At 31.5% G+C, this 12,878-nt stretch overlaps 1 protein-coding gene across 1 annotated transcript; it reads left to right on the top strand.

Moving 5' to 3' along the window:
- Positions 1–4,599: 4,599 nt before the first annotated feature.
- Positions 4,600–9,781, top strand: LOC127728813 (uncharacterized). Its single transcript, XM_052236423.1, has 4 exons — positions 4,600–4,747; positions 6,509–6,612; positions 8,135–8,243; positions 9,644–9,781. Exons 1-4 carry the CDS (start codon positions 4,606–4,608, stop codon positions 9,766–9,768), a joined length of 480 nt encoding a protein of 159 aa, XP_052092383.1. The 5' UTR covers positions 4,600–4,605; the 3' UTR covers positions 9,769–9,781.
- Positions 9,782–12,878: the final 3,097 nt, after the last annotated feature.

Here is a 12,878-nt window from a genome sequence, read left to right as displayed (position 1 = left end):
TTAGATGGTAGTTACGATAGACAACCATAATATTAACACAATCTATATAGAATCCTTTGATATTAAAACTTTGCACTCGCAATTGCTTATTTGAGAAATGGAAAAAAAACAGATAAATAACTATGATTGGAATTGTAAAAAAAAATGGACAAACATGTCTAGTCACTATCCTATTTTTTTTTGCCAAAGGATTTCTAAGCATACAACGATTCAGTGGCGGAATCAAAATTAAAGCCATAATTCACAAAAAGAACAAAGCCAAAACCTGTGAGTGAAGGGTCAGCTATGCTAAGGACAACTGCCGTGTTACTTTCGTTAGAATACATTATTTTTGTTTGGTGACATGTAAATGAATCCAAAAACAGTAATAAACTAGTCGATTGCAAATGCCATTTTCATTTTGCTCTTTGTAATTAATGTTTGTTAAAAAGATTGTAAAAACTGGTTTTATATTGACTTCTAGTGCCCACTTGTCATCGATAATTATGTATCATTGACCTTGGTTGCTAAAACAACAGACTCGATATCGTTGTAACTAATTCTATTTTTCTCAACGGTCCAGAAGACCTATACCGAATGATGGACATGTATGAGAAACAGTTCACACACATAAACGGGAATATTGGAAGATAAGACTGTGTCATTTAGAAAAAGCAGAAGGAAAAAAAACACGATAGTTTCGAACTTAATATTTGCTTGTTTTTTGAATCTCAGAAATGCTAATAAATTATTATAGATTCATGTGAATAAATAGTGCAAATGAGTACTTTTATAATACCATGGATATATTGACAGGAACTCCAACGAAAAATTAGCACATTCCCATCCCACTGATTTCTTTTAGAAAATAAAAGGTTCCGACTCAGTTTGTCAAGTACGTGATAACTCCTTTGTGGGGTATCTGCGATGCCGCCTTCGCCTGTTCTGTTAACTGAAGCTGGTCTTATCACGTGATTTGGTATCGAGTGTCTTATCTACCTACCAATGTAAATAAACACGGAAACTCCCGTGGCTATTTGTGAATCGCCACATGAATAACGACACCTGTTTCCGTTCAATAAATGAAGGCAAAAGCTGAAAAGATCTAAAAAATCGGTCCATATTTAACAGAATGACATAAGAATATTAACTGCATTTGGAAAGAGGGCAAGCTAATTTTTAGTTTTGTTTAATATGTTTTAATCATTGGAACTTGAAAATCGGGAAATATCCGATATTAAAAATTACATGTACCTAAAGTCGGGTGTTTGCGGAAAACAATGTGATGCGCGTGTAGTGTGTAAGATGGCGAAGGATAGCTCAAATTTAAGTTAAAGGTAGTAAATTTTAATCGAATGTTACAAGAATATTTATGGTTTTCTCTATCGTCTCAATGCAGAAAAATGTTATTAACGTATTTATCAAATATGTTTTAAAGACTAAAAGAGGTTAATAATTACACGCACGTGATGACCTCTACATAGCATTATCAGGTTACGAGACAGTTGAATTGTTACACCTTTTATAATAATTCCAAAGTTATAAACAACCTTAAACATTCAACCTAGTCCGAGATTACTCTGACGTTTGACAGATTTTTTTTACGAATAGCTTTAGATATTTCTAGATGCATTTAAAGAACGATCACCATGATGGGCCCTAAGGAGTATAATATTTTTTTTATTCTTAAAATTTTATCATGGGAACCAAGTTTGAATTTATTTATGTGTGTAAATGCTTAACAGTTCTGAAACATCTTACACCGTATGTTAAGCAATTTATGTTTTTGTTTCTTGCTGAATTGCATGAAATATTTGCCATTGGACTTTCGGTAAACAATTAATCAAACTATTTGATATTTTTTCCGATCAAAGCCCTAGCTTTAACCTCCCTCTGCCCCCGCCGCTATGAACCAACTTTTGAATTAAAGTTTTGTTGGAAATGCTTTCAGTAAATACTAATTAATTAAAATATTTGTCAAAGTTAGCAGTAAAACGCGATAAGTGCTGATAAAAACTTTTCCGTTTACTTTTAATAAGAATTTTATGATTTTCAAGCCTAGCATGTATATAACAGTTATGCGTGTTTAGCCAACGGACCTTTCATGAATAAAAAAATCTTACTATTTAAATTGATTGTAATTTAAACTGAAATGTTTATGGCTTGTGAGTATTTTTACTCTTCAGTTATTTTTGGTGAAAACAGTCGCGGGGATTTCGTTTCTTTCTTTTTATTTGTTTTTACGCAGCAAAACCCGTAAAAACTGACTTATTTGTCATTTAGTGACATGGTTGGTAAATGTCATTTCCTTGACAATTAAGTACACATCCGGTTATTTCGGTATGTTCCGTAATTACGATCAATCACGAGGTTCCAAAAATTTGATCGGAACCCATGCATCCATATGACATGTTGAGTAAATTAACAGATACTTAACGATTTTGCGGCATTGCACTATAAACGTTTGAAGTCCGCTTGTTGGAGTTCCTGTCAATATAATACTTCCATGATAATACAAACTGGATAAGGGTTGCTAAGACCCCATTGAATATTCAAATCTGAAATAAAATCAACTTCACAAAAGAATAAGTTATACGTACTTAAGAAAATGAAGGCTTTCTAGTACAGACAAGAAAGAGTAAGAAGAAATACGTCTGTTCGATTATATGTTTTACAAAGAGGTATTTCCTCTGATATTTGACTATTCACATAGTCAAAGTCGGAAAGTTGGTCATATCCTTATAGATAGCAAATTCTTATAACATGCTGAAAAAGATTTCAAATAATTTTCCATCAATATAGAATAAAATGTTTGTTTGGTTGTTAACATGGGCCGTTTGCGACTTTTTTGACACAATATTGTTTATTCAACTTTATTTTGATTTACTTTTGTTTTTTTTCCAAAATCTGTATTTCGAAATTAGAGCTTCGGAAAATCTATACAGACAATAAAAGTGTATTGAAAAAAAGAGGCGAAATATACCAAAAAGACATTCAAACTTATAAGTCGAAACAAACTGATAATGCCATGGTAAAATAAGAAAAACGACGAAAAGACAAAAAGACAAAAAGACAAAAAGACAAAAAAAAAACAGTACACAAAACACAACATAGAAAACTAAACACTGAGTAAAACGAACCCTACTTATATTATATTGACTTGACATTATCATGATATAAGGATAAGACTGTTGCAATATCTCAGGTGGACGAGTGTGGCTTATTACAGAATATAAGATATCAACTATTAGATATTAGCAATAAGCGTAATGATGCATATAATGTTAACAACAAATAACTAGAGGCGCTAAAGAACATGTGTCGCTCACCTTGGTCTATGTGCATATTCAACTCTAAACACAAGAGGGTAAACCAAATCCTCATTTCTTCTTCTTCTGGTATACAGTTACAGCTTCATTTATATTGAAGATTACGAACTGTTGAAAGGCAACCACTCCTATAAAGAGTGACAGTCTACTAGCTATATCGACAAAATTTGACTTGTTAGTAGATCTTGCCTTGCTGATCATTTTTGGGATTTAAAGTGTCTATTTATCTATTATAATTTTTATCATATAAGGCAAAACGCAAAAAAATAAAATCGTAAAAATCGTCATTAAAGGGCAATAACTCCAATAAGGAGTCGTTGGACGATTTCCTCCATAACTGTCTTAATTGTAGATCTTGTCTTGCTGATCATTTTTGCTTATTTAAGTTTCTATCTATTTATTATAATTTTAAGATATAAGGCAAAAATGCAAAAAAAAAATTGTCATCAAAGGACAATAACTCTAATTAGGAGTCGACTGACGATTTTGACCATGTTAGACTGATTTGTAGATGTTGTCTTTGCTGATTATTTTTGCGTTTTAAAGTTTATCTCTATCTATTAAAGTTTTCAAGATAATAGGCAAAAATGAAAAAAAAAAAAAAAATTTGTCATTTAAGGGCAATTACTCTTATAAGAAGTCGTCTGGCAGTTTTGACGTATATGGAAAATTGGTAGAGCTCAACATTCTGAACATTTTTGCTCCCGTCAGATTTTCTCTATTCATAATGGTTTTCAAAATAATAGACAACTCTCCACAAGAGACCAAATGACACAGAAATTAACAACTATAGGTCACCGTACGGCCTTTAAGAATGAGCAAAGCCCATACCGCATAATCAGATATAAAAGGCTCCGAAATGACAAATGTAAAACAATTCAAACGAGAAAACTAAAGGCCTAATTTATGTACAAAATAATGAACGAAAAACAAATATGTTACACAGCAACAAACGACAACCTCTGAATGACTGTTTTTTACACAGTTATAATCAACGCATTACAATTTCTTAGATATAACGATAGCTGTTTAAAGCAGTTACATGCTCAGAAACACTTCAAAAGGCTATTAGAACTTCAAAAGTACACACAGCTGCCGAAACAATTTACCACTATCATGTACATTTAAATGACATAAATTAAGGTAATAGCGGACACGTTGCAGACAAACACACCGTGTTTTCCATATGTCGTTATTACATTTAACCTATTGTAAACCCTCAGGACAGAGATATCTAAAATAAATTAACATCAGTTGCCGGAATTATTCTATCGTTTGTTCTGCACTGACGGTTAAAATGTTCTTCAAATTTTTATTGCACTTCAGTTTTGGATTATATGTATGTAATGCTACAACCCTAAAACGATGCAATTGCAAAAACAAATTCGTTGATGTTGCTGATGAAAACATTCCTATTAATATGTGTCTTGAAAAAATTGGTAAGTACTTACATTACACGGTGTCATGACATTCCTTATGAGCAAAAATGAAAATTTACTATTTACTATGCTGAGAAGCACATTAAGCTTGATAATCTAAAAAATCTTAACTTTATGAGTATGTGTTGCACCGTTCTCTCCTGCTTTTTCGTGGTGTGTTTATGGCTAAATATTTGCCCATATCAATTCGATTTCTTGCTAGTTTTTTATTATTTTCCCGCTCTTGTTTTAGACCAGCAAAAGAAGTCTGTTTATTGTATTTCATTTTGTTAATTGCTTTATTTTCAGCATGGTTTTTTTCAATTTTTTTTTTGTTTTTTTTTTGTTTACTTATAGTGCTTTAGAATCGGCCTTTTTTGCTTATTTTAGTTACTTAACTAATCTCTATGTGCTTTTTTTTATGTTGCACACCCTTTTACTTGTACTTTTGTGTTTTTACCCCATAAGTGCTTGTAGTGTGTGTGTTTAAACTGCTTGATAGAACTATTGTGTTGAATGTATGCATAATGTGAACTCTTGCTTTCTATGTTTAATTGTATGTGTGTATGACTTGATATATATGTTTTGTTTGTTGTGCTTTTGATTTTCGATTTTAAAAACTCTTCAGATCTAATGTTTGTAATTGTATTGCATTTACCGACTTTAAATAAAGCTTTATGTCTTATATCGTAGAGGAATTAATTTTTCGAAATTAAAAATTAATACCTTTTTGAAATTTTTTGGTCCTCATGTCGCTCATATATTAGTTTCGCCGTGAAATTTTTCCACAAAGATGCTTTTCTATTGTATATTGCATGATGTTCATATCGTGACCGATATAATATGTCAACTTAAATTGTTGTTGTGTCAGCTGATTGCCGTGGACAAGCAATTATTTGTTAGACAGTCTGTTGTGCTTCCAGCTTTACGTTAAAAGACCTGTTTTACGAAAGAAAATAAAACCTAGATAATCTTTGAATATTTCGTTCAATGATCAGTTAGTTTGTTTTTGGCATACGAGTAGAACTCTTGTTTTGTCAGATGGACTTCAAAGAGTACAAAAGTAACGATATCGTGATTGGCATGCTCGGCCTAATAGGAAAGTAGGAAAGTCCTTGATACAAGTTAGGACATAATTATATTGACGATAATTAACCTCTTCCTGGAGTTAACCGTAATATTTTAAAAGAATTTGTTGCTTTTAGGAGCAAAACGAAACATGATTCGCTCAAAGTCAGAATAATGTATCTGACAGACCTTTCAAGTAAAAATTTTAATCCCTTGTGATCATGGAAGATAAATATCTTGCTCATTATGTTGCTCTAGAGCAAATCAAGACATATTGATTGATTAAAAAAAGAGGAGAATTATACCAAAGTTTGATTGCTGCTTATTTATTAGGGGAACTATTCATGAATATTCAGGATCTAAATGATAAATGCAATGAAAATGTCAGAGTAATGCACAAAAGCCAAGTGAGATAAGATTCTTTGGAGCCTTAATTCACGTATGGTAAAGGTTGTGTATATAATTTAATTGTCCACTATATTTATATAAGAATCGTTTTAATTTGATATTACCTACACTGCCCCATAACGGCTTCAGTGTTCGATGGCCTTGAGAAATCAAAACAACAATCGTTAAAATCATCCAAATTGGTTGTAATTTCCTACAGCAGTTACTGATTATTTTAAGAGATACCATCTAATTTTGAATTTAATTGAATATGCAAGCTGTAAGGGTAATTCTATTCAGAATTATATTTTATTTGCTTTTTTATAGTTGTACAAGTAGATGTACAGTTGATTGATGTAATGTGGGCAGATACTAGGAGATCCACAGAAGAATATGTCAAATATACTGTTGATGTCAAACGTATTTTGAAGGTAACATACGTCATAGATAGAACTTTGACGTACATTTACATATCATTTATTTTAATATATGTTCATATCTATAATCAGAATCAGTTAATGGTCCACTATATATATCTCTTTATCTTACAACATGTACTATTTTATGTACTTAATGTGTACTTATTACTTCATAACCCTCAGGAGGAAAAGTTGTATCATGCAGTTATCCTCTTTAAATAAAGATCGTTTATTTATTTTAGTTATTTTTTAAACATCTATATCCCGGTTTCATTTGCTTAGAGTCATCCCATATTAGACCGTTCAATGCTTCTTTATAACTGTTTATACAGTTTGAAAGCAATTAACCTTACACACGGTTTGACTCAAAATCTATCAGCAACATTGGAGTCACATGACTGCGAAAATTCAGTCAAATTACTGTTGCTTATCGTTTTTGTCTCATTTTTGTTATGCCATGAGACATTCCAATAGAAATTGTATCTGACTTGTTTACCGATGTGCGTGCATTTTGTCTAATTTTTTTAGTTTTCCTATGCAGCTCGTAAAGAGAAACACCTTTACAAATAAATGTTGTATCATATTCTAACAGTATTAAAAGTTGTATATAAAGATATGTTACTTAAAACATTGTGTGCCTTTTCATCAATTTTAGTCGTTTAAGGTAGATAGGGTGTCTTCCTCCATCTTGGATTTTGAAATACCAGAAAACAAGAGGTCTAGATCTTTAATATAATGTGCAAATTTTGAGAGTAGTAGGTAATTCATGTGTAAGAATTTTCCTTTCAATATAGAAAATGACATGTTTTATCATATGTATGATTGTATTTTACAAAAAACAGAATGCTTTTGTTTGATTCATTTTTTTCCAACTTTGACACATAAGGGGAGGCAACTCAAATATAAGGGCAGATAATTCAGATAAAGTTACTATTACAATAGAATGTGTTAGGAATTTACCTATTTTATTATGTAGCAAGAAAACTGGTCCCGTGACCCCTTTTTTTTCTTTTTCTTATCTGAAAGCATAATATTAGAGCTATATTCTCATATTCTATCTCAAAATTCTATGGTGTTGTTTTAGTTTTATGGCAGAAAATTGGGTTTTCCATGCATAATCTATACAAAATCTGTCAATTTTGCACGACCTGTAGCGTGAAAATAAGCACCGTGACCCATTCTTTTTATTATTTTTTTTTAAAAAGCATGATACAAACTACATTTTGGCAAATTATTAAAAAAATTCTATGGATTATAATTTAGACACCCCATCTACCTTAAAGTGATATTAGTCGGACAAAGCGGCATATCTCATTTATATTAGCAAAATCTGTATGTGTTATACTGCTATGGTTGGCGTTCTCTTTGAATTTGTTACAGGTACCCAATACAACAAAAAATAAACAAAAATGAAAACTAAGAAATACGTTTTGAATAGCCGTTATCTATTTTTGAGGTAGATTGTTATTTATTAAAATAATTTTGCTAGTACTGTTTTTCATATTTAAATGCGAATAATTTATTTGTTCTGTAGGGTGAAAATCTGTTGACAGGAATAGATCAAACCAATATTTATGCATTGAGAGATTTTATTGAATGTGGGCCACGCATGTTGAGTCGTTCGTTCTCATATATAGTGTCAGGTTAGTGGTTCGAAATTAGCTGTTTTTTTTTGTTTTTTTTTACAATTCGTGCTAACTTAAAAAAAATTCAATGATGATTTAGTCCACTTGCACAACCTGACCGAGCTTGTAAAAAAGCATGTGAACATTGGTACTAATTTGGAAAAAAAAAAAAAAAAAAAAACAAAGGCAATTACAGCCTCGAAATTCCTTGATACTGTATATCGACATCAAGCTTTTGAGCTATTCAGCTGAACAACACCTTCATCAGAATGTGTTACTTAAAACTATCGTTTATTTTCACCATATAAAATATTTACTTCATCAATTATATTTTGAAATACTGATAAAAGCACCGAATCATATTTCACGAAAGCAGTTGTTTATAGTATTGATCGTTAGAAATAGGAAAGGATGAAATAGACGAGTTTAAACTAACGATAAACTTAGGCCAGTTTAACAATAGTATCTTCCCCTTCTCTCTATCCTTTATATCTGCTTAAACTTAAAGTAAAGGTACAATTGAATTGAGTGTTGGTTATGATGGAATATTTCATTGTTGTACTATGTAAGAATAAGAAGACGCGGTATGATTACCAATGAGACGGCTATCTACCAGAGACCAAATCACGTAGATATATGCAACTATATGTCAACGAACGGCCTTCAAAACTGTTCTTCTAATATTATCTTAGATAAAGTTTAGAGCTTTTAAATGGGTAAAGAATAGTCAACAACAGTGTTATTTAATAGAAAAACAAAGGATATGGGGTACCCATCCATGACACAAAATCAGTACATGCACAGCAAAAAAAAAAAACACACAATAAGCAAAGGAACAGCGCTTTTATTGCTGTTCTTCATTTCAAAGTCACAGTGAGGCCTTTTTCGAACGCAAAATCCATTTTCATAATACAATAATGATGGGGCACTGTGATTCTGTATTTATCGTTATCATACTACTGTGTTGTCGAACAATTAATAAAAGTATTAGTAGATTATTTGTGTAATTCATAATTATTTCATGCTTAGATTAGATTGATTGATTGTTGCTTAACATCCAGTGGCAAATGTGTCATGCATGTTCAGGACGATTTTCATGCTTAGATGCTTTTAACAAACATTGGCCGTTTTGATCTTGAAGCGAGGTATGACTTCTTCGGCTTTGTCTTTGAAAGTTCTTCAGCAAAAGCGACCTATTCCGTTCTTCTTAGGACACCATTGAAATGTAGCATGTAAATATCACAATATTCCTTATCCAAAATGTATACGTACCTGTATCAAATACTTCGTACATGTTGCAGATATTGGCCTGAAGCTATTCAAATATCAAAGATTTCATTTTATTGACGTTTTGAAATGCTTACGTTTTTTAGTATAACAATACATTTAGATATTTACTTCTTTCATTTCGTTTACAGTTAATGTTATAAAAGAGAAAATGCACATAGACATGTGCAGCATAATGGTACCTGCTGATTTTGTATCTAATGTTCAGCTTGGAGTAATGGAAGGAAGATTCCCGTGTCCAGATATCGATAAATAGATTATAAATACTACTTTGTGTATCTGTTAACTATTTCATGCCTACAAACCACAAAGCTTTGATTAAGGTCCAGTTACTTACGTATTACAAATGTTGAGGATTATGTTAGACTAAGTGTAACAGTATTTGTTACTTAAATAGATCAGAAATAAATGAAAACATTTTATTAGCCAGACAAGGATCTAAATCACGGTTATCAACCGGCCAGTAAGAATAGTACTGATATCGTAGCTCACTAACGACACAAAGCAAAGATTGGCCAGGAACAGTGGCTGCTCCAAATGAAATAATAAGCTCAAAATGTCGTAATGCGACGATAATAAAGATAGAGACTTATCTTTTCAAAAAGTGCAAATTTCAACACCAAAAAACTTGAATGTATGCCTCAATATCATGCTTTCCGAACCCAGTTAATGAAAATGTAAATAATGTTAATTGTAGTAGGTATTTTTCGTATTTCTGCACAAATTAAGTAATCAGAACTTCAAAATATAATCCTTATACGTAAAGTGAAAATATCAGACACATATCAATTGATGCATCCGTTATCAAATCTACTTGAAAATTAGCCTTGATGGTACTTGTAATAATATATATGAGTATGTGTATCGTGTTAATCCCTATTTCAAGTATATGTGGTAGAGTTAATACTTGGGGAACTGACGTGCTTCGGAAGGGTAAGCAGTTTCGCCGAATGACCCCATTATATGTAATGACATCAGTAGTGTTACTGTTGATGTGTCAGTGATTACGAATCATAAAATAGCAGATGGTGAATGATATTTCAAAACATCTTCAAACCGGTACAGCGCTGCAGGTCGTGGGTACGATCTCTGACCGAGTCAAACCAAGGACTTCAAAATGGATATTTGCTGCTTCTCCTCTAATCACGAGGAGTGTTACCTTGTAAACTAGCACGTTACCGGCTCAGCGTGTCGGTCTAGTACAAAGCAGGGGTCAGATTCATATTCTTGTTCTGAATAAGCACTTATCCTAAACCGGTACATCTCTCTAACTCTAAAACTGAACCATCCCGTGATAATGATGATAATTTATTCTTTTCATCCTTATTGAAAATGTTTGGTTTTTTATTACTAATATTTTCCCGTTATGAAAAGGTCAGAAGGATTGTGTTTGGTAGAATACAGTTTTTCCATGGCTTTATTAGTTTGAACATCCCTTGGTATCTCCCGCCTCTCTTTAACTTATGTAATACATTATATTTGGAATTCGTTTTTAGCACTCTTGTTTGTTTAATATAAGTTTAATATAAAATATGGGATATACATGTACATCAATGAAAAAAAAATCAACAACAGAAAAAGTTGGAAGTGCACATTACGTACGGTCTTCATCGATAGATAAGTTTTTAAACCATATATCTCACTCTAAAGTAAACGAGTCTAGAAATGATTTGAAGACAATTTAGCTAAAATCGTCAACAAAATCACCAAACTCCCTTCAGGGCAAGAAAACAATATAATAAAGAGGCTATCCAATCAATAATACCAGTTGAATTGATTAAGTCAAAGGGGATTCACATGAAGTCCTGATATAGGTTCTGACCATGATTTATTACATTGAACTAAGAGAGAGAAAGATTTTACACATAGCTAAAAATCAGTAAAATTTGTGATTAAGATAGGTTGATTTGATGGTCGTGAAAAGTAGAATTTAGGATGTCAATCAAACAGATTGGTTCAATTTCCAATACATATTTTTACTACCAGTGCCATGTCTTAAAAGTCATACAATCCTGACTATATACAGTAACTCACTATTGTACTTGAAGGTTTTAATTCATTTTAGTGTACGTGTTCACATTTAAATAAAGTATGAATGATAAAAAAAATGGCCAAAAACAAACATTTTTGCTAGATTTTCGGCAAATTTGAGAATTCAGCCCTAAAATATTGATATATTTGGAACTAAAACAAATATGCTATCGAAAGTTAAGTTTATAAAAAAACATGTAAAATTTGTAATATTGTCTCAAAAACATGTCAGGATAACAATTTGTAGCGTTTAATGAATTTTTTATATGAATACACTATTATGTAAAATTATTGAAAAAATCTTATGTATTATAGTTTTTTACGGTTTTATTCAGATTCAAGTATGTTTCAGCAATTTTACATTGAAAATTGGTGACATCTGTTTGTTTGCTTCACTGAATTGTTTCCAAAGATAAACAAAACTGAAAAACCCCATTATTTTCATAATAATGAATTAAGGTCTAACCCTGTGTTTAGCGAAGCAGCAGAAACTATTGGGGAAAAGCTTGATTCATTTATATTCTGCCGAAAACAATCACTTATTGTTTTGAATATAATCTTAAAGCAACACCTGGAGCATATATTGTAGATGGAACCAACTTTTAAAGAATAACAATCTAATAAGATGCATTGTTTTTTACCACACTTACCAAAAAGTAGGAAAATGTAAACATATATATTCATATAAACACAATGGTGGTATGCCAAATAAGTAGGTACTGGGATTCTGGTATTTTCAATAGGACTGAATCTAATATACAGTAATCATTAAGGAATTTAAGAATGACAAAAATGGCTCTTGAATAGTTAGTTGCATAAATACTATTGAATGGCGATACATTTGACTATAACGTCGAATTCAAAATAAATTGCTCAAGCTCGTAATCATGTAATTATTATAATTATATAATTGACACTCGAATGACAGAAAATAAAGTGGAAACCCTTCATATATATATATCCGTTTATTTATATGCAATGTTTCCTAAGTTCCAGAAAGTTTTACTTTGGTTTAAAATGCTTTATTTATTTCACAAACATATATGTAAGTGTTCACATATTACAAAGAACATGCAGTGGTACTAAGAAGACAGATAAATGTTACAGCAGTTGAAATTATACCGGGTGGTAAAATTTATACAACTTAATGTTGACTTTGTTGTTTTTGACACTGCCCTGTTCTTCAAACTGCTTCAAGTCGTACAGAATATTGGTTAAATACGTGCAAATTATTAAAGCAGATAATGAGGTAGGATTTTCTCAATTGCAATTACACGAATAATAACGTCCTCTCTAATTTTCATTCTTTTATCACATTTCTCGATTGGTGTGAGA

This window comes from Mytilus californianus, unplaced genomic scaffold (assembly GCF_021869535.1).
Source record: "Mytilus californianus isolate M0D057914Y unplaced genomic scaffold, xbMytCali1.0.p SCAF_2, whole genome shotgun sequence".
Lineage (NCBI taxonomy): Eukaryota > Metazoa > Mollusca > Bivalvia > Mytilida > Mytilidae > Mytilus > Mytilus californianus.
The sequence above is the reverse complement of the archived record's forward strand: the minus strand, read 5'-3'. Positions and strand labels throughout refer to the sequence as shown.

Excerpts from the sequence above, each read along its gene's own strand:
- LOC127728813 (XM_052236423.1), top strand. The coding sequence starts at position 4,606 with ATGTTCTTCAAATTTTTATTGCACTTCAGTTTTGGATTATATGTATGT. Across the intron at positions 4,748-6,508 it reads TATGTGTCTTGAAAAAATTG|TTGTACAAGTAGATGTACAG; the intron begins GTAAGTACTTAC and ends GCTTTTTTATAG. Across the intron at positions 6,613-8,134 it reads ATGTCAAACGTATTTTGAAG|GGTGAAAATCTGTTGACAGG; the intron begins GTAACATACGTC and ends TTTGTTCTGTAG.